At 27.5% G+C, this 23,541-nt stretch overlaps 2 protein-coding genes across 2 annotated transcripts; one reads left to right on the forward strand and one right to left on the reverse strand.

Moving 5' to 3' along the window:
- Window positions 1–8,218: 8,218 nt before the first annotated feature.
- LOC107611783 (palmitoyl-acyl carrier protein thioesterase, chloroplastic-like) lies at window positions 8,219–13,348 on the forward strand. The gene is made up of 6 exons (XM_088497236.1): window positions 8,219–8,635; window positions 9,691–9,824; window positions 10,193–10,306; window positions 10,824–11,001; window positions 11,937–12,005; window positions 13,085–13,348. Exons 1-6 carry the CDS (start codon window positions 8,219–8,221, stop codon window positions 13,346–13,348), a joined length of 1,176 nt encoding a protein of 391 aa, XP_088353362.1.
- A 6,824-nt stretch (window positions 13,349–20,172) lies between these two features.
- Window positions 20,173–21,936, reverse strand: LOC107614374 (heavy metal-associated isoprenylated plant protein 4). Its single transcript, XM_088497527.1, has 5 exons — window positions 21,788–21,936; window positions 21,490–21,706; window positions 21,120–21,325; window positions 20,956–21,037; window positions 20,173–20,783 (listed from the first exon to the last, which is right to left on the reverse strand). The coding sequence occupies exons 1-5, from the start codon at window positions 21,794–21,796 to the stop codon at window positions 20,233–20,235; spliced, it is 1,065 nt and encodes a 354-aa protein (XP_088353653.1). The 5' UTR covers window positions 21,797–21,936; the 3' UTR covers window positions 20,173–20,232.
- Window positions 21,937–23,541: the final 1,605 nt, after the last annotated feature.

The raw sequence follows: 23,541 nt of genomic DNA on the forward strand, positions 1-23,541 counted from the left end.
AGTATTTTTTTATTATCTAAATAAAAAAATTCAACCTATCAATTTAAAAAAAATATTTATTTAAAGTTTTTAATCTAAACATAATATTTTTTAAAAATAAAATAAAAAAATAAACGAGTTCATCCGTTTAATTTATTAGATTAACCATAAATATAAATGGCCTAAACTGAAAAATTATAACCAATAAATAAAACAAACTTAAATGGTCAGTCCGTTTAACTCATAAACTTAAATGGATTGGGCATAAATAAGTCAGACTGGTCTATTTAGCTGCCCTACTTTTTCATAAATAAAATATTTAATTAATTTAAATTAAAAAATCCTGAAATTATGCTGTTAAAGATTTTTCTATTTTTAATAATGGGCCTTGAGTTTTTTATGAGAAAAAAAAAAGGTTAGAGCAGGGGCATTTAAAGTCATACCAAACATCCAAGACCAAAAAAAGAAACAGAAATACTAAACATTATCTAACCTAAAAAAACTAATACCAAACATTTATGAAGCCACAATACAATATTCTTCATTTTACTGGGTAAAATAAAATAGAAACAAAAAATGTTAAAATGGTGTCAGAAAAGACAAGGATTGACAGGGTTTAGGTACTGTTTTTTTTTTTTTTTGTTTACACGTACTATTTTTTTTTCGAAAAAAATACTAAAACGGCCCCTGACAATAACATAAAAAGACAACGAGGCTCCTAGAAAAAAAAAATCCCTATCCGGCCCCTATTTTTTAACTCCGTTAGACAAATTAGCCCATCCGTTAATAATTTGTCTCTAGAGCTGATTCACCATGCCTACGTGGCACGTTAAGTTAATGACGTGACAGTTAAATGCCAACTTGGATGGGCAGATTAATGGGCCATCCAACCCGACCCCTAACAATTCCATTTAAGATAAACAAATTTCATACGTGCTGACAAAGAACTCTTCTACTCTCCAGAATTACAAAAAACCCTAATGCTCTCCCTTCCAAAATTCGTTGAAGACGCTTGACTTGGAGGAAGACATTGATCCCGACGGAGCTATTAACGGCGCCGTGACGAAAAATTGCATAGTTGAGAGGTAAGCTTTGTTACTCACTCTCTCTGCCATTGCATGTGTATGATCAAGTTGAAGGTGGTTTTATTCACAATCTCTGTCATTGAACATGTTTTGAAACCTATAATTTGGAGTATTGTTTATATTCAAATTTTGCATGAAGGGTTGAATTAGAACATGGCTTAGGATTCAATAACAACAAATATGCTCTGTATATTTTGACTGAAAAGCTTATGTATTTACAAAAGAAAATCGTTCAGTGCTCCTACTCCCTCTGAATTTTCAATGGATTCGCACTTGTTGTCAACTGGTGTAAGTTACAAGTAATGTAATTAGAGGCTGCTAAAAATTGTGTGCTTTGAGTTGGGATCCTGAATTTGTGTGCCGCTAACACTTAGTAGTTCCTTAAATTGACCATCAATATTTAACAACCCAGGGTCATAGCTACTGCATATAGCACATGAAATCAAGAAGTAACTTTTGGTTGGTTACTTTCCGATCAAACTCTTTTCCTGCATTATTATTTGAAAATTAAATCTAATATTCAGCTTAAGCCACATAGAAGACTGTTAAGTGTAAAGCATTGTTGAAAACTAAATTATCATTGAATCTGTAGCTCTAGCTCTGTGATTTCCAAGAATTTATATGTAGATGTAACATAATATAGATAGATTGAATTTGAAAAATTATAGAAGAGCATAAAAATATGTCATCAGGTCCTACATATATATCATGTAGTAATAAGCCACTACTACCTATACCTTCTAACCTAAAGGTGCGACTTCACTTTAGCCTGATAGTGACGAAGACAGAATGAAGTTGAGGACACATACTAATAAGAAGACTGCTGATGAGAAAGATGATTGTGATCAAGGGAAGGGTGGTGCTGACGGGAAGGCTGCTAGAAATATGAATACGGACAAGAAGAGGGCTAATTCAAGGAAGTATGCAGGGAAAAGAAAGAAACATTCTTGGCCCAACTTTAGTCCTAGTGGAAGGGGTAATGTTAGATTTGGATCAGGGGGCAATATAGGTGGACAACATACTGGGCTTAGTGGTTCTAAAGCCCAACCTGGTTCTAGACAAGATAAAAGTGGGTCAAGTCACACTAAGGGTGTTGAGCCCATTATAGAAGAAGTTGATTCTGAAGAAGAGAAGAAGTATGTTTATGAGAGTGAAGCATTTGTGTCCCCTATTTCATCCGATGATGAAGGAGGTAATAAACACGAATGGCCGGAGCACAATACCGGTTATGGCTATGGAGAAGTGTACTTTGAGTTGGGCATGGAGTTTGACACAATGGCTGAGTTCAAGGAGTGCTTGAAGGATTACTTCGTTTATGAGGGAAAGGAATGCCGATATATTAGGAATGAACCAAAAAGAATTAGGGCGACGTGTGCTGACGAAGGATGTCCGTGGTTAATCTATACCTCATACAATTCTAGAGATTGTTGCTATCAGATCAAAACCTTTGTAGATAATCATACATGTGGGAGGGATTTTGTTTCTAATCTGGCTGACTACAAGTGGGTTGCAAGCAAGTTGGTTAAGGTGTAATGTGCAACTGCATTACAAGATGGTCGCAAGAGGCTTGAAGGCTGCAAGGGAACAAATAATTGGAAAGGAAGGAGAACAATACGGTAAACTACAATACTACTTGAATGAGCTGTTAAGGAGCAACCCAGGTTCCACTGCAATGATGTGGACAATACCTCAACCAGAGGGCCTGCCACTATTTGATAGACTTTACATCTCGCTTGAGGCTTGTATGCTTGGGTTCAAGGTTGGCTGCAGGCGGTTGATTGGCCTTGACGGATGCTTTCTGAAAGGATATTATGGTGGACAACTCCTATCCGCAATAGCACAAGACGGAAACAATCATTTCTTTGTTATATCTTATGCGGTGGTGGACAGTGAAAACACTGAGACATAGAAGTGGTTTCTAACAAGGTTGAAAGAAGACTTGGGTGATGTTTGCAATGAAGAACTAAATTTTATCTTGGACCAACAAAAAGTAAGCATTCTATAACATAAATTTTATTATTAGAGTTATGATTTCATTTCATTATGATGTTATGATTTTCCTGAAGTCTGGTTAGGACTTTATTTCTGAAGTTTATCTACTTTCATTATGGTTTTGCTGAATTCTAGTATAAGAGTTTATCAGTGAAGGATATTAGTGGATGTTAGGGTCAATGCATTTAGTATATTTGTATAAGGTAATTTAATTTATAGTGTTGTTTGTTAGTTTATTTTATGAGTGAATACCCGGTCCGACACCTGACAATTTTTGCGAAAGACAATGAGGCCCCTAGGAAAAAAAACTACATTCCGGCCCTTGAAATTTTTTTCGTTAGACAAATTAGCCCCTACGTCAATAATTTATTTTTGGAGTTAACAGAACGTGAATACGTGACAAGTTAAGATGGTGATGTGTCCGTTAAGTGCCAGCGTGGATTGGCATATTAATGAATCACCCAACCCGGTCCCTGACAATTTTTTGAAAATATAATTTTGTGTTTTATCTGCGCTTCACAGAACATGATGAGCCCTAAACGCCTCTTCCTCCTTCCTTCTTGTGTAGAACCCTAACTGTCTACCACCATGAGCCATGAAGATCATTCTTCGGAAACTAAGAGTCGCAACATGCGTGGTTATAGTGTTGGCGAAGAGAGTAAGTGCTGCACCTTTTCTTCTGGAAGAGTTGGGTAGCCAAGAAAGAAGAAATTCATATCTCCAAAATGTCACTGTGGATCCTATGCAATTCTATTCCAATCTTGCACAGAACTTAATCCATATAGGTTTTTCTTGGAATGCCCTAATTACAATGTAAGTATTGATTTTTTTTGTATATTTCTTAAATTTGAAAAATTTATGTAATTTTAGTTTTTTTTTAACAATCAAATTTTTATATTTTCAGGCACCCATCCCACATTGCAAGTATTTCAAGTGGCTAGATGTATTAGTTCATGAAAATATGGATGAGGACATTACTTCTAACAATGCTATTTTAATGGAAAGGAGATTGAAGGAGGTATAACATAGAATGAAGGAGCTAGAGATGGAATTGAATTTGAAAAATCAAAACGAAATTGAATCTCAAGGTGGTAGATATTACTTCAGATGTTTTAGGCTTATAATTTTGGGTATAATTAGTATCATAATTGCCGTATTCTTTAGGACATGTCTTAAGTAATTGTCACAACCTTAGCTGTGATATTTTGTGATAATTATGTTGCGTTGTAATACTTTCAAGATGTAACTGAATTTGTGTAATATTATGTTTTATGTTAATAAATTTGCTATCACTTTAATCTGAGATGATATTGTATTGAAAGAAATTATATTATATTACAAATGTGTAATCACATATTTTGATGGATGAAGATATAAAAATCTGAGTATGCAATGATTGTAAGCTAAATATATGTTTCATCAAATTAAAAAAAGTCTGTGCAATATGATTTTTATATGTGCTATATGATAACAAAGATGGAACTATAAACACAATCCAAAATAGCAACATAATGTATTATAATAAACTTAGCACCAAAGTATGATTGTTTGTGCTGTGCAATAGCAAAATAATATGGCTTTAAATTGCCGATTGTCTAACTTATATACAAGCAAATTCATTTACAACTATTAGGAAACCAAAAGATAATTAATTGAGTTCATAAGAAACATATGACTCTTCACTTATAGACCAACAAAATACATGAGTCTTCACTTGGTGCTTTTAATCCATTAATGAATCTTCTCAAGTGTTAGTTGGAGGCCTAAAACCAGGTGTTGGCACGAAGGTAAATAAGCTGCCGGATGTCCCTGAGGTTGCTGGTCCAAGTGGCTCTAAATGGTTTTGAGTGGGTGGTATTGGTGGCCTCACAATGGTTTGCTTCATTCGAAACCCAACAGGAGGTTCAGGAATTTGCTGTGTTGCCTGCACAAGAAAGAAGAACCATTTCAGCACAAAAAATGAGTAAGACAAAAGCCACCAAATACAATCCTATACTCACAGGTCCATCATTAGGAGGTGCAGATTGAGATAAATCAATCTCTTCACCAAAATCTACATTGAGCGAGGCTTTCAATTTTGGCATCTTCTTCTTATTCTTTTTTGCCTTTGCCTGGTAATGATGATGCAAATATAACATATAGATTCAGCAATTTGCAATCAACAACATATGAGCTCAATTTCAGACTTAAGCTCGGCTTACTAGTTCACGAGTTCAACTTATCAAGTTTAAGCTTCTTGAGGAACTCGTGAGTTTGTGAGCTGAGCTTAAGTCTGAAATTGAGTTCATAAATTAAATGAATCAAGTTTGAACTTAAAAAAAAAATCCAGAAAGAAATAATCTAAAAGGGTGTGTGAAATTATAAAAATTGAAATAAACAAAGCTAGTAGAATGAATTTCAGAATTTAAAATTAATAAAAACTTAGAAAATATAATTTGAATTTTTTGAATTTAAAACTATTAGTAATTAACGTTGCATAATATATTTTAAAATAAATCATTCTAATTAAACAAGTTAAACAAAGGCACTACTAATGTTTAAGGATTTCTTTATTCCGTATTATTTTTTATTTTGGATTGAGTGTTTAGAGTTTGTAATTTAGGATTATAGTTTAGAATTAGGTTAGGGTTAGGGTATTTTAGATTTGGAATTTGGATTTAGACTTTAAAGTATGTTTTTGAGAGTTTAGTATTTAGAAATTAGGATTTAGAGGTTAAGAGTGTAAGGGTTAAGGGTGTAGGGTAAAATTGACAAATATTTTGTATATATTTTTGAGAATTTAGAATTTTAAGAGTTTAGGGTTTGTAAATTAATTTGATTTTATAAAAATATTTTTATTTTTATTTTAAAATTTTTTATAAAAACATAAAAGCAATGAAAATTAAGCCTAATATTTATTAGTGTAAAAATATAAAATTTAAAATAAATAAATGCAGCAGAATGAATTTTAGAAGTTGAGATTATATTAATAATTTGATAAAAATTCCTATGTCTCTCTCTCTCCGGCGCTTCAATTAATAATACCCTTTCACTTGCTTCTATTATTATTATTATTATTATTATTATTATTATTATTATTATTATTATTATAAAATGGACTAGTTATGACTATGTTCAGAACCCAGCCCAACCATTAAGAGTTTCCAAAAATTTATTCGTCAACTCCAAAAAAGTCCAACAACTAATCACTATATTAATTTTTCAATTAATTTAATATTAACGACTTCCATGAACTGAACAATCTCTATGGCAGCTCTGCATCTTCACAGACCATGTCTGACACAGGACACCTAACTTTTTTTTTTTTTTGGTTTCCCACGGTATCCCCCAACCCGACAGGTCAAGGACTAATCCGTTGCGGTAATGAGCTCCATTTAAGGGTTTGCCGCTGGCCAATGGGTTGCTGCATGCACAAGGCGGGATTCGAACCCCCGACACTTGCTTAAGCGGACTAGTGAGCTAACCACTAGACCAACCCAACTTGGTTAGGACACCTAACTTAATACGCGTAAAATTCATCCTTTACTACCTAACTTAATACGCGTAAAATTCATCTTTTACTACCTCTCTTCAGCATCTGCTGAAAAAAAAAAAAAAAAAAAAACCTCTTTCGCACCATAGCACTGCCGAAAAAACTAATACCAAACATTTATGAAGCCACAATACAATAATCTTCATTTTACTGGGTCAAATAAAATAGAAACAAAAAACGTTAAAATGGTGTCAGGAAAGACAAGGATTGACAGGGTTTAGGTACTGATTTTTTTTTTTTTTTTTTGGTTTACAGGTACTATTTTTTTCCTTTTAAATAAAGCTAAAAATCTCACTGGTTATAACGGGTTCTGACTTGAAAAATAGCTCTAAGAAGGATCAAACTCTTGCCAGTTGCCTCAATATATGATCCTCATCTTCCAATTTTTTCTGCAACCTGAATTTTATGTTCTAAACATTAGGTAATGATTTCGTATACCACCCAAAATAAAAACAAAGCTTAGATAAATTATAATTTATCAAAACAAATTTTATTTTTTTAATATCTAAATCTCCTAAAGTCTTAAAAAATCTACAAAACTCTTATTGATATTAATTTAATTTATTAATTTTATATTATAATATTTTTAATTTTTTACATAACTCACAATTTTAAAGCTCAACAAAATTAGAAGTATTCGTTTAATGGTGTATTAAAAATATAATATTGAGAGTAATTATATTTTTTCAAGTGTCGGAGATTCGAATCTCGCCCTATGCATGCAGCAAGCTTAATAGTCCCACGGTGAGAAATTAAAAAAAATCCATGGACCTGATTTTTTTGTTTTACCTCATGCTCTAATTGAAAGCCTTATCCAAATAATAGTGGGCTCATTTCCATGTGGCCCAAATAATATTCAATAAAATAGTCTCCGTCAACCTAAACTATAGGCTTTGACAAAAAAAATAAAAATAAAAGAACAACAAATTATGGACTTCACTCACTATTTTTTATTCATTTTTTTTACTACTCTTGAATTTAAAAATGCAAGTATTTTTTACATATGGGATGGGAAATTAATTATAATAGGCCTAGAGAAATTTAAAGTAAAATAACAAAATTATTCAAAAAAGATCAATTAATGGGCAAAATAATCAATTTGAATTGGTCGAATGGTCAACTCAATTCGTACACTTAAATAAGTGTCAGGAGTTTGAATACTGTATTGTATATGCAACAACTCATTAGACAACAACAAATTCTTAAATGAATCTCAGATCTATAACGCATTAGTCTTTGACCAAAGTGAAAAAGACTGTGAACAACAACAAAAATTATTGGACAAAATTATTCTTGAAGAAAAAAAAAAAAGAGTAGCTTTACTATGCATAGAAAAACCCCATAATTTATTTCTAGCTATTGCTATTTTAAAACAAGAGGTATCTCTATATATGTAATCTAAATTTGAAACATTTCTTCCATCACACACAATCTTTTTTTATTTTTCTTAGATCCAAGTTATTAACGATGCATGTCTCACCAATTTTCCCCCCACTCGATTTGGTTGGTTAGGCTTTGAATCCGACATGCACCTTTCACTAATCATATAATAGTTAACAAAAAACGTTACACCTACAAACATTAATTAATCTTCTAATGGTAAGAAAAAAAAATTAATTAATTAACTAGCATGCAACTTACATCAATGGTGGCATCCATCAATTTAGGGTTACAATTTCCATGTAGCTTGAGCAACAATGTGGTTAAGCTAGGGTTTCATTCTTCATCACCATCACCTAATAATAAGAGAAGAGTTTCATTAATGGTGAATGCAAATTCTAATAGAAGATTAGGAGGAACAATAAATAATGGAGAAAATAATAACATAAATAATAAAAATTATAAGGTGAATGGGGTGCGTGTGGCAGAGGCTCCTCTGACTTTGAGAAAATTAAAGGAAGATTCAGCAGAGGAAGCTCTTGTAACTTGCATGCATGGAAGGTTTCAGGAGGGTATTTTCGTCTATAGGCAGATTTTTGCTATAAGGTCTTATGAGATTGGACCAGATCAAACTGCTACTATGGAGACCATCCTCAATTTTCTTCAGGTAATTAATTAATTAATTAATTTCGTTCATGCACTATGAAAAAGACTCTAAGATTTAACTAGGGTGAAAATTTGAATTCTTGAATTCGTAATGAAAGGATTGGATTTGTTTTGACTGTTAAAAGTAAGTAATTCGTTCTCTCTATCTTTTATTTGTCGTCTCTATTGCATTCTATCTTATTTTATCGTATCTCATCTGGTTCTGCGATATTTGAGAATCGCCGTCAATATCTCAATGTAGGTTCGAGATACTTTCGTCTTGGACTATTTAAATTAACTAATTTAAAAATTTTTCGATGTATTAGTATTAGCAATAGGAGACCACTTAAATAAAGACACTAAAAATGTATTTTTGTAAAGATGATCACACATGTCATGTTATTATTGGATATTCTTATTAAAACCGATTAATAATTTATTTTTTTTAATTATAAATCAGAACAAAATCGGTTTATTATAGCAACAATAATAAACCCAATTGTCTGCATTATAATTATTAGACCCGATTTAATCCGATCGAATTATACCATCTAAACCGAAAATCTTTAAATTTTTTGATAAAAAGACAATTATATCCATGACTTTTTGTTTTTCGGACATTTAAATCCTTAAAAATTTAAAAATACAATTAAATCCCTAAAAAAATTGAATTTATTGTTATTGTTATAAAAAAAATCGGTTTTATTCTAATTTGTTAAAAAATTAAAAAACAACAAGTTCATTAATACGTCCAATAATAATGTGACATATAAATGTCTTCACAAAAAGACATTTTACATATCTTTATGGGAGCATCCTCTTTAGCAATAATAAATACATCTTTGATGCAGTCATCAATTCTCAATTCTCCTTGAGAGATTACAATTGTCGTTATTTGTATGTCAAGTTGATAGTTAAAAATTATTAGATAGTAATTTAGTTATTCGATAACTTTTAACTATCAAATTCACGTGATTGTATGTGAGTCTTTATTATTAACTAGTTTTGACTCAAATGTAAGATATATTAAAAAATTAATTGTTAATTATCTAACTTTTTTCTTAATAATATATTTAGGAAACTGCTCTAAATCATGTGGCGAACTCTGGAATAGGTGGGATTGGATTTGGAGCAACACGCCAGATGAGCATTCGAAAACTCATCTGGGTTGTTACTCGCATTCAGGTTCAAGTCCAGAGATATAGCAGTTGGTAGTTACTCTTCTTTTTTCATTTGTATCTTTTAAAATTTTAAAATATTTATTTCATTTATAGTATAAAATAAATATTATTTTTATTTATCAAAATACCTAACCATGCCTAAACATTAATTTCATTCATTATTAAATTTGTTAGTATTCTATTTTTTTCTAATAAAAGTTGTTATTATTCATTTTTTGTGAGTATAAAATTTTTTTTATTTATTTATAAATAAATTTATAAATATTAAAAATGTTCATAAATAAAAATAATAAATTATTTTTATAATATTTAAATAATAATTTCTTGCTCTTTTTTTTCTTTTTAAATTTACCATTATAACCATTTAAATACCTTTAATTATGGGTGTGATATGATAGGGGAGATATAATTGAAATTGATACTTGGGTTGATGCACATGGAAAGAATGGAATGCGCAGAGATTGGGTAATTAGAGATCACTTCACTAAAGAAGTCATTGTAAAAGCTACAAGGTACTCCATCCTAAATAGTTAAATTAATTCGAATTTTTAACAGTTAGTCAGTTTAAATAATAAAATGTAAAAAAAATAAATTTTTAAAATATATATTTTATATATAAATATAGGTGAAAACTTATGTGCAGTCGACTTCACGTGAAGTTAATATCTGAGTGCTGTTAGATAAAAATTTAATCAAATCAGTCAAATAATCTAACGGTTCTCAAATATCAACTTCACGTGAAGTCGACTTCACTTGAGTTTTCACCATAAATATATCATTTTATCCTAACTAGTTTAATTCTGATTAAATTTTTAAACTTCTAATTCTACTGAGAATTTCATAACCAATTCAAAATTTTAATAAGCATATGCATTATATTAAATAATTTAATTAAATTTGTCAAAGTATCTCTACATGAAGGCTAATCTAATAATCTTAAATAAACACAAATAAGAGAACTCAATTTGTCTAATAAATTAGAAAAGACAAAAATTACATGCATGATAAAAATGACTTGGTTTGATGCAGTACGTGGGTGATGATGAATAGAGAAACAAGAAAACTTTGCAAGATACCTGAAGAAGTAAGGGAAGAGCTTACTCCATTTTATATTAATAGGTTTGCTATTTCTAATGAAGACACAGATTCTGAAAAGATTCACAAGCTTACTGATCAAGATGCTGAGAACATCCAAACTGGATTGGCTGTAAGTTTTCTTTACATGATTTTTATAGTAGTTATTATTAGGTTTAATTATTCTATCTGTCGGTATCTATAGTTTTACTGAATTTTCAATGAGGTCTCTATATATTTTTTTCGATTGAGTCCTATACTATATTAAATTTTGTAACTAAGTTTATATCATAACAAAACGTTAGAATTAACGGAATATTCCGTTAAAAAAAATGAATATGCCTAACACTACTTGACTGAATATTCTGTATAGTTAAACGGAATATGTTATTAATTCCAACGTTTTTGTCACAGTAAAGACTTAGTTACAAAATCTGATATAGTATATGGATCCAATTAAAACGAAAAAAAAATATAAAGACTTAATTAAAAATTTGATAAAATTATATAGACTAACAGAATAATTAAACCTTATTATTATTCGACCAAAGTGCATATTTGACTAGCTCAACTCAAAATTATTAGACAATTTTAAATAAGTAACCTAATTTATATTGTTTGAGCAATGCTACATGATCAGTAAATATTATTATTTTTTACTAATATCACTTGGTTTGCAATAATTTGCATATATATTTACAAGAATTTTACACACAAAAAACATATAATTTATATTTATATCTATCTGAGTTTGTACACATAAATCAATATAGTTTACTCCAACATTTTTTTTGAAATTTGCATACATAAATTAATAAAATATATTTATACATATATATGAGCCTCTTTCAAGTTTTTAGAAATGTAAAAGTCTACTATTATCTTGTTTCTCCCTCAAAAATCTATAAATTTATAACAAAATTTTTCAAAGACTTAACTAGTACTTTAGTTTTTCTTAAAGACTTATAAATCCATCACTACAAAATTTATTAATCTAATAAATAATTTATTTATAACCATCTAAATTAAAGAAACTGATTTATTTATTATGTGCATGCAAATATACAGCCAAGGTGGAACGACATGGATGCTAACCAGCATGTGAACAATGTGAAATACATTGGATGGATTTTGGAGGTAGTACTCATCAGATGCAAAATATTTTAAAATAAAATATATTTTTTATTTTTAAAAATTTATTAAAAATTTAAAAAATATCTTTAAATTTTATTTTATTTAAATTTTGTTCTAAAATTTTTTAACTTACATTAAATATACTCTAATTTTTTAAAAAATCTATGACCAATTTAGCAATAATTTTACAAGACCAATCATCAATATACAAATAAACTAGAGATAATTGTCATGCATTCACTACAAGAAAAGAGAGCTATTTTAACATGATTTTTTTTAACACTCATAGTTAAGTGTAAAAATTAATATATATTTTTAACAAATATCATAAATGTCAAATTCTCTATGTTTTTTTGATGAATAATTTGATTGTAGAAAATTATTCCTCAATTTTGACACTCATTTGTTTTCAACTTACTCCATTATTCTTTTTCTTTGTTGAGTTCCGTCAGTTTTGGCATCACACTGCTTTCAGTTTGGGATCATACTACTCATTCTTCATCTTCAAAATCTCAGTTTATTTTTCAGTTTCAAGATCTCATCTCATTCTTTGTTAAAAATTTTTGTTGAGAATTTTTTATGGTCAATAAGTGTCAAAATAAATCGTATTTTTGACGGTTAATAAGTATCACAAAAAATATATTCTCAAATTTTTCTAACAAATTATTTTTTACGGCCAATATTTATCAAAATAAGATTTAAACTTTTTTTTACAATTAATTATATGTTAAAAATACTATTTTTGACAAAATTTTTATTAATATATTTTCATAGTTAAAATAGTGTAAAAAAATGTTTTTGACGAATTTTAATTTTTTTTACACATAATAATCCTAAAAAATAATCTATATTGTTGTAGTGATTATTACTGGATCCGTCTTAAATTTTTTGAAAATTTAGCCGTTAGAAATATATTTCGTACAAATAAAAAAACTGTGGGACAAAATTGAAACAAAACAAAATTTAAGAATATTTTTAAAATTTTTGACCAATTCTAAAGACAAAAAAATATACTTTACTTAATATTTTATTACATTTATTAATCAATGTATTATTTATTAATAACTTGGTTCTCTTATTAGTCCTTGCCAATGAAAGTGCTAGAAGATTATTACATGACAAGCATGACATTGGAGTTTAGGAGAGAGTGTACACAATCTAACATGTTGGAATCAATGGCGACTCCAACATCAAAGCTCATTCATGGAAACAATTCCATCAATATAAAAGTAAACAGCAATTTGCAATTCACACACTTGCTTCGTCTTTTAGATGATGATCAAAGACCTGAAGTTGTTAGAGCCAGAACTGAATGGCATTTCAAGAACTATGCTAATTCAATTTAATTTAATTATATATGTATATAATAATAATAATTAACTCCAATAGCCTCTTCGTCTGTTTCTTTACATTTGTAAATATTTTATTTTTTTCTGTCACGTGCCTTATGTATATATATGTATTAGGAAATTAATCATGTATACCTTGATAATAATAGCTAACACTTTACATTATTTGTTTTAAAATGGAATTGCTTCACAAATTAAAGTAATGCACTCCTTATATTATTTATGCCCTGTTTCTTCTTTATCGATTCATTAATTAACTAAATATATGAATGTATATAATTGAATTTAACCGATTTGAATTGGTGGTATGATTAGTCCACTCACCCTTAAACTAGGGGTGATCCGATTATCCGTTCGAACCCAAACTAAACCAATTAAATTGATTTTGGAATCAATGGATAATTGGGTCCAATCCAAACCAAACCGATAACTATTTCTAGTGATTGGTTCGAGTATCGGTTCTGGGAGTGCGGAACCTGAACTAACCCGTGAATTCGATCATATATTAATTAAATAAAAAAAAATATATTTTTATTACACTTTTGTATTTAACTTCTAATATGTTTGGTATTTAGTATGTTTGGATTTTAATGTGTTTAGTGTTTAATATGTTTAAATTTTAATATTTTTAGTTTTTAATGTATTTGGTGTTTAACATATTTGGATTATTTCTATTGATGTTACATGTTTATTGTACTTGCTGAATTTTTAAAATAAAAATTTAGATTTTTTTATGAATTTCAAAGTCATCGGGTACCCAATTACCCGAACCAAACTAATACGTTTTTAATCGGATTGGTTTGGTTCAGGTACATACACAAAAAAATACAAATCCAAACCAAATCAAACCAATTACATTTTAATTGATTCGGTTCTAATTTTTTCTTAAATCCGAACCAAACCGACCCGTGCTCACCCCTACCTTAAACAAGTATCGAAATTCGAATTTTATTTTTTTTGTATGCAGTAATTTATTGACCAATAATAAATATTTAAATGAAATTTAGATTCGTGAGGAATTAATTTTTAATCTACTTGGTTGAAAAATTCCCATAAAAAATATTTATAAATTTCTATCTGATATTTAAATTTTTATGATAAACCGTTTCAGAATATGATATTAGAAATATTTTATAACAAAAATATTTAAAAATTCAATTTTTGCTATCTCAAGAAAAAAATTAGTATAAAACAAAAAATCTTTTTATGTAAAAGATATATTTTTGTGATAAAAAATTTTATGATATAATATTTTATGAAACACACATACACTTCATAAGAATTAAAATTCGTGTGTCCGCGTATATATGTTATATTGTATCATGTCCTACGGTCGTGTTTAGTTATCGTGCATCATAATATATATATATATATATATATATATATATATATATATATATATATATATATATATATTTTAAATATTAAATATATAATTATTCATAAATAGCAACATAGAACTTAAATTTTCAACCGGACTAAATACAAACAAACCGCTATAATAACCATAGTACAATTAAAGATTCTTTGTGAAATACTATTCATTCACGTGAAATTAAAAGAGGGTTCAAGAAAATTAAATTCTTAAATTTAGTGAAGAATGAATGATCCTACACTATACTAGTAGTTGTTCCATCACCAACTATTTCAAAGTCTCTTCTATCACTCTATCACTCACTCTCTACCAAAGATTCCTCCTTCATGTGGAAGCACATAACTATGTCCTATACTACTATTACTACTTATTTTAGAAGGGACTACCTAGATCCTAATAAATTGGGTAGGTTCTTTGAGTATCATAGAGTTTAAGTTAATATGTCTAAAGTTTACATAAAAATTTGTAATTAAAATTATTATTGTTATTATAAATAAAAATTAAATTTCATACGTGTTAAAAAAAATTCTACAAGAAAAAAAATAAATAGTCAAATTAATTCTTGAAAGATCACTTATTTTTTAAATTGGTCTTAAAAGATTGTTTTAATTAAATTTATTCTTTAAAAATTTTAAGTTAGTCGTGTTAGTCTTTTTGACATTTTCGTTGCTAATGTTGTTAGAGCTTGCGGATAACATGATAAGTTTATAAAATGAAGACCATTTTAATAAAGACACTAAAAATGTCTTTTTTTAAAGACGTTCACGCATGTCATATTATTATTGGATATTCTTATTAAACCGGTTAATAGTTTATTTTTTATTATAAACCAGAACAAAATCGGTTTATTATAGCAACAATAATAAATTCAATTGTCTGCATTATAATTATTAGGCCCGATTTGATCCGATCGAATTATACCATCTAAACTAAATATTTTTAAATTTTTTTATAAAAAGACAATTATATCCCTAACTTTTATTTTTCGGACGTTTAAATTTCTAAAAATTTAAAATTTCTAAAAAAAATTGGGTTTATTGTTATTGTTATAAAAAAATTCGGTTTTATTCTAATTTGTTAAGAAATTCAAAAATAACCGGTTCATTAATACGTCCAATAATAATGCGACACGTAAATGTCTTTACAAAAAGACGTTTTTCGCATCTTTATGGGAGCATCCCCCGAAAATAGATCAAATCAAATCCCAAATTGAGAGATTCTAATGTCTTAAGTTTTGATTTGATCTAATTTCATGAATTTATCATGTTAGTCAATTAGGACTTTTAAGTGTGCGTTGTAATGTCATTTATAGTGTTACATTAGCAGACTTTGATGTCGCAACAAAAGAAATGACAGAAAGACCAATGTGATTAATTTAAAATTTTTGAAGGATAATTTAACACTAAAAAATTTTTCAGTAATCATTTTAAAAAATAAGTAATTTTTTAGATACGAATTTACTATTTACTCTTAGAAAAAACAAAGTGGTCTCTGAAGATTATTATTATTATTATTGTCGTCGTCGTTGAGATTGTATGTGGTACCAATATATATGCATGGCTTTGCAAAATTATTATTTTCTTGCTGTCTTAATTTTCCAACCAAACAACATATGAAAATGGTCCACAAAACAATTAGTAATATGAGCTACCATTATTACTTATTAATTAAATTGTCCACATATAGTAAAGTAATAGTAATGTTCATTTATAACTCAATCGGCAAGAGCATTAATTTGTAACAATGCATGCATGGTAGCTAGTTGATAAGAGTGGCCCCCACCATCTTCCTCAATGCAGAAATGTCATTTATGTGTCTCCATTTTCTCTTTATTGCAAACAGCACATTATTAACCACTATACAAGACATGCAACTTCATCATATCAACATATATACAAACAAAATTGAATAAATAATAATGATCCCTCTCAAGTTTTTTAATTTGTGGGGTGTGTTAAATAGAATGAAATTGATGTATTTTATTGTCCTTTATTTTGTTTGGATATATATATATATATATATATATATATATATATAGAAAAACTACTTTGATAAAGACATTAAAAATATCTTTTTTTTTAAATATTTATATATATGTGGCATGTTATTATTGGATATTTTTATTAAATTGATTAATAGTTTATTTTTTAATAAACTAAAATAAAATCGGTTTATTATAGTAAAAATAATAAATCTAATTGTCCATATTATAATTATTAGACCCGATTCGATTCGATCGATTTACACAATCTGAACCGAATCATCTTTAAATTTTTTATAAAAAGACAATTATATCTTTGATTTTTTTTGCAGACATTTAAATCTTTAAAAATTTAAAAATACAATTAAGTTTGCCGAATCTGATAACAATTAGATTTGTTGTTATTGTTATAAAAAGATCGGTTTTATTCTAATTTATTAAAAAATTTAAAAATAACTGATTCATTAATACACCCAATAATAATGTGACATGTAAACGTTTTTACAAAAAGACATTTTACGCGTCTTTATGAGCATCCGCCTATATATAAAGAGTGTTAAAACATAAAAGTACACTCCCTCTGTCTAATGATAATAGGTAATTTTTTTTCAAAAATAATGTATAACTCAGTTTAATAAGATAATAAACTCTTTACTCTTATGATCAATGATAATAGATCTAAATCTAAATCCTAAGCTAATTAAGCCTGTCATTTGGTACTATCCATAAGTTGTAGGGTTTTGCTAATGTTCGTAGTGAGTATTTATTAGGAGTTTTCAAATGCAAAATTTACACATTAGAATGCATTTAATATATAAAAAAAGATTGGAAGAAATTTGTGGTGTAGGTGTTATTTTTAGGATTTCACTCCTAAACTATTTATTAAAAAAATATTTATCATCTTAAATAATTTTATGACATTTATTATCATTAAATATATTGAAGAATAAAATGATAAATTAATGAATATATTAGTATTTATTGACCTAATAAAATTTTCATAATAAATTTAATTTTTATGTTATACATTTTATGAAAATTAGAAAATATTGTTGATCATCAATAAAAGATTATGAATATTTTTTTTGGTACATATATAGAAGTTTATGAACCGTTCATCCAGACAATTTATATCAATTTCTGCTCTAAGTTTGATTGGATAAACGATAGGTTCACTAATTTTGAGTATCATCTAATTGGTTCAATTTTCTCCAAGTTGTAACCAACTTATTATCAGTGCCTAAAAGTGCCAATTGTGATAACGAATGTACTTTCCACGAGGTAAGTGCCAATTTCAATAATTTAGATGAAAACAATAAGAATTGAATACTATTCAATTGATATGGCATGTAACAAGAAAAAGTAATTAAGGATGACCGAAATATATATATAGAATACGTTTTATGTTCTCAATCTCAATGATTTTAAGATGAATTTAATTTATATTTTTATATTTTTATATTTTTATATTTTATAATTTTTTTAATTTAATTTTTTTAATTTTATGTTTTTAATAGTTAATATTTTTTGTTTTAATTTTTTTTAATAAAATTATCTCTATTATTTTTTGTCTAGTCCTACCAAAATTTTCAAACCTCCTATGCTTTACTTTTTTTTTTTCACAATCATTATTACGACACACTACCACCCGGTGAAAGAAGATTTTAAGTAAATATGGAATTGTAATATTAAATAAGTTAACTATAATTCTTTAAAAGATACTCATTTAAGTTATTTAGTATTTTTTAAGAACTTATAATTTTATAGTAGAATTTTATCAATAATTTATTTATTTTTATTATCTTTTTTTATTATATATATAATTTTAGCCAATTTACATTAATGACAAAGAATTCAAAAATCAAGATCAATTATAAAATTATTTTAAATGTGAAATAAAAGTATCATAAGATCAATGTAGCTTTTACTGCATACCACACAATTCTGTCATAAAATTTGTCTATTCCAAATGAAAACTCACAGATCTCAAGAAGCTTAGTCAGAACTAATTTCAGTAGCATTGTTATCATCATTTCAGTCAATCAACTACCTACTAATGCTAGTTTAGGGATGTTACAAAAATCAGATACATCATCATGCACTACACTACTAAGAGATAAACTTTTGGTTATCACAATTATTATTATTATTATTATTATTATTATTATTATTATTATTTATCAAAATATATATAGTTAATAACCAGTAGAATATACTGGAATGTAATTTATGTTGTATTTTGGTTTTATAATACTATTAAGGACAAGTTAGTTCCACTGAATTTACTCAATGCATAAATTTCCACTTTCATGGTGTTACACACAGATGACCACCACATCTTAATATTATACCTGTAATGAAAAATAATATAAATATATAATTTTTTTAAGTTATTTATAAATTAAAATTAAGTATAACTCATTATAAAAGATATTTAATTATTTATCTATAAACTATACTTATTTTAAACATTTTTACCATTAATATATATTGCGTAAATAAAAATTTTACATTAATAACTTTGACCAATGACCAAAGCATTTTCCATAAAAATTAATTTTCTAATTGTAGTACATGTAATATCCAATAATATTATAGTAGTTAAACTTCAGTTTCAAGTACTTTCTCCCAACCCTACTCTTTCATTACTAGTTTTGTTATTTTTTTAGTTGTTACCGGAATAACATATATCAATCAACTTTCATGTGCATATCAAATTATCTGTTTAGTAATGAAATTTTTCTTGAAACAATAATATAGTTAGTTGTTATTCATAAATGCATAGTACATTCTCCACTTGTCTCGTTGCTGACACAATTGACACAGAACTAAAAAAAAAAGTGAACATACAAATATATATAAAACATACAAATGATTCAAAAAACATTTTCTTTTATAAATATTTAAATAAAAAAAGACTAAACACAATAAAAAAAGTATTTTACATACACCTCAAATGATTATTCTAATCTTATAATATTTTTAATACTTACATAAAAACTAGTTCAATTCATATATAAATAGTAAATAAATTTCGAAGGAAATTAATAAAGGTTATTTTGTTGCAAAACACTAAAAATATAAAATTGTTTGGAATAGAAAATATTTTGGCTTTTTAACCAATATTGATTTTGAATTAATATTCTATGAATAGAATAATATTTTTAGGAGATATAAAAATTTTCATATATTTTTTATCAGTTATATTTAATTGAAAAATTTTTAATTATATAGTTTAAACATTGGTAATTCAATCAGAAAAAAATAAAAAGTAAAAGTTTTCAATGTTATTATTTTTCTTGATTTAAGTACAAGATTCTAACAATCATTCAAAAAGAATTTGCAAGTTCCTACAAAATTTCACAACCTACTTATGTAGAGTATATTTTCAAACTTTTAATACATCATATCATATCAGGTAATATTACAATAATAAATGCGCAAGTAAAGAAAAAAAGATACAACTATCTTAAATTTTAGAATTTTCAGTAAAAATTCCATAATACCCCTTAATTCATTCACTTATTACATAACATTACATGCATCTGGATTTTCATCATTGAACATCTGAGGAGGATAGTTTTGATAATAAAGAGGGTGTGCATTATTAAGAAGAGAAAGAGGTGGAGGTGGAGGTGGTGGAAAATTATAATTGTAGGCATATGCATACAACTCCATGCCATGTCTTGGTGGGTAATAGTAATGTTCATTTTTAGTCAAACTAATAGTCTCTTTTTCTTTATTATTATTATTATTATTATTATTATTATCCTCCTTTTTTTCTTTCTCTTCTTGTTTTATTTCTTCTTCAGCTACTTTCTCTTCTTTTTTATTCTTCTTTTCTTCTTCTTTCTTGTTATTTTCAGTGCTACCAACTTGTTCTTGTTGTGACTTTTCTTCTTCTGAATTTGTTGGTTTTTCTTCTTGAATCTTTGATGTTTCCTGTGGTTCTACTCTTATTATCACTGCATGTCTTGCTGTTCTCTTGTATACGTAGTCAACAAGCTTCGAAGCTTCCATGGCGCCTTTTACACTGACTAATGAATTCTTTAGATCTGCTTCAGCTGATTCCACCCCTTCATTATCAATAATAAATTAATCAATAATGAAAAACACTCGCTTATAGTATTACTTATTTAAATAATTAAATTTACATAATAAAACAGATTAAGTATTTGCATGATTCAAGAAAATAATAATTTAAGAAAAAAGATTGAAAGAAAGGTAAGTGACATAGGACATACATACCCTTCATTTTGAGTATTCGTCGCTTGATTTCTTGTGAACAGGCTTCGCAGTGCATGTGAACTTTCAGAACAACAGTTATAATCTGTGCATATGTGAAAAGAAAAAAAAAATTCAAAATTAATGTAAACAAAAGGAGAGAAATTTAAAATTAATAATTAATGAACCTCTTGTTTCTTTTGCTCGGTCTTCTCTTCTTCTATTGGTGATTTTTTCTCATCCTCTGATGAAGACTGTTTTGGAATTGGAGACAGAAGTTCCACCTTTCTATGACTCTTTTTCTGCACTCTCTCCACAATCTTAAGTGGATCTGCTATTTCTCCCTTCACCACTGCTTTCTGAGACTTAGTATCTGTTATCACTGTTTCTATCCCTAAAAATAGAGTGGTATAACCAAAATCTATAATTTTCTTTTTTATAAATAAAAAATCTAAATACTTTAAAAGGTGGAAAAGATACATGCAATAATATAGTTGATAATAGAGTACATAGAGTACATACAGTCAATTGTTATATTATCTGATTAGAAAAGCAAACCTGGAAAGTCCTTCAGTGAACGACGAACCTTGCGGGCACAACCTTCACAATGCATGAACACTCTTAGCACAATTTCAGGTAGAACTGCGGCTTCGGATTTTGGTTCTTCCACCAATTTTTCTACTCCTTTATCTTCTACTACAGTTGTTTCTGCCTTTTTTGGTTCTTTTGGCTGCTCTTTTTCCGCTGCTTTTGTTTTCTCTAGTTTATTTTCTTCCTAAAAAAACAGCAAAATTAGAGCGAAACAAAATAGTAAATTTGATAATGAAAACAGAGAGATGGAGAATAGTTGACATGCCTCTCCCATTTGTATTAGCTGTTGTTCTTGATTTGAGGTTGGAATTGTGTGTGAAGGGTGGGATAAGCGAAGTGGAGGTTGCTATTAATATTTGTTTGTGCTGTAATTTTAATATTTTATTCTCTGTTTTTGTTCTTTTTATGAAGAGTGTTTTGCTTTTTCTGGAATGTCTTATTCTTATTATTATTATTATTATTATTATTATCTTTTACTCTTTCTTTATTAATATTAAAATATATAAATACAATTTTATTCTCTTAAACTTTATTTTTAAAAAAATATTAATATCATATAATTTTTTTAGAAAGATTTTAATCTAAAATAATATAATCACACTCATTACAAATTGTTGGTTTCTTATCTTAATAAATATTAAATGATAAAAATTTCTCATCATACTTCAAAACACAACAAGCTTCTACCATTTGACATTAGACAAATCACTGTCGCACAAGTCATTTACTAAATGGAGCTCTATTTTTTTTATTTTTTTTTCATTTCCTATTCTCATGCAAAGTTATTTTTTGAGAGCAGCATAGTTCCATTTTTATGTACTAAGAATGTAGAGGAAGTTATTTGAGTACTAAAGAGGTTAGTTTCATTTTGTATATTCTTTGAAAGGAGCAGTTGTGAATAATTGGAAATAATTATCTTTTATATATTCATTTAAAAATTAAATTATTTAAAATTTAATAATATAAAAAACATATATTAATAATTAGTTAAAAAATGTTATTTGCATATGTTTGATGTAAGTCTTTGTTAATTTAAAATACTAGAAATATGAACAACATATGGAATGATGATATGAAAAATTATATAGAATAAATTTTATAGTAATAATTATATTTTTGAACAGAATTACGAACGTTAAGTTGCGATAAGAAAAAAAAATCTTATATAGAAAATGTTAATCGGTGTATTTGCATTTTTGTCATTCAAATACAAGAAAATTTTTAATAAGTTTAATTTTGATACATTGATAGTTTAAACCATTTTATACTATATTTAATCATGTTTATTTTTTTAGATTACTAATTACACGTTAATGATTAAAAGTAGTTATTTTTGTTCATATGGTGATATAAAATTGAATACACATATAAAATTTTTTTATACGTTAGTGCATTAAAATTAAATTTATTTTTAGTTTCTAAAAGAAATTCTCAAAAAATTTGCTTCAGATGAAAAAGATATTTTTGTCACCATTTTAATGAGACTATCACTCTTATTTTTTAAATAATATTTAAAAAAATTAACGATGTGATGCACACTAAAATAAATAAATAAATAAATTCAATAATGGCATTTTAAGTCAATAGACTAGATATATACAATAGGCATCTAAAAAATAAATATTAAAAATAGATTAATTACTAAAATACAGGTTTAAGGGAGATTAATTGATCAAATTGTGTATGTGTGCCATTTTATTTTTTTTGAAAGAAAGGAAGAGCTCAACACTGAAGGTGGAGCAAAGAAAGACAAACAAAAATCATAAAAGACAAACAATTTTTATGTCATCTCCGTCATAGCCATCGAACCACATGAGTTATTTACTATACCACTCTATAGCATATGAAAACGATTGATCCACACACTCTGTCACTCATGTTGTCTTGTTCTGAAATATGACGTCATTCCGTCATAGCCAAATAGTCCATATTACTGAGAAGAACCCAACTAGCCAAAACTTGCACTGCTTGTTCCTCATCGGCATAGATCTCCAACTCTCAAAGTGGTCTTTCAGATTA

The sequence above is a fragment of the Arachis ipaensis genome, chromosome B8 (genome assembly GCF_059453495.1).
Source record: "Arachis ipaensis isolate K30076 ecotype BB chromosome B8, ASM5945349v1, whole genome shotgun sequence".
Taxonomy (NCBI): Eukaryota; Viridiplantae; Streptophyta; class Magnoliopsida; order Fabales; family Fabaceae; genus Arachis; species Arachis ipaensis.

Bases quoted from the DNA above. Each gene is read 5' to 3' on its own strand.
- LOC107614374 (XM_088497527.1), bottom strand. The intron at 21,038-21,119 runs GTTCATTAATTA...ACATATGCACAG, and splicing joins CCGAGCAAAAGAAACAAGAG to ATTATAACTGTTGTTCTGAA. The intron at 20,784-20,955 runs GTATGTATGTCC...TTGATAATGAAG, and splicing joins ACGAATACTCAAAATGAAGG to GGGTGGAATCAGCTGAAGCA.
- LOC107611783 (XM_088497236.1), top strand. From the start codon at position 8,219: ATGCAACTTACATCAATGGTGGCATCCATCAATTTAGGGTTACAATTT. The intron at 10,307-10,823 runs GTACTCCATCCT...GGTTTGATGCAG, and splicing joins GTCATTGTAAAAGCTACAAG to TACGTGGGTGATGATGAATA. The intron at 12,006-13,084 runs GTAGTACTCATC...TTCTCTTATTAG, and splicing joins ACATTGGATGGATTTTGGAG to TCCTTGCCAATGAAAGTGCT.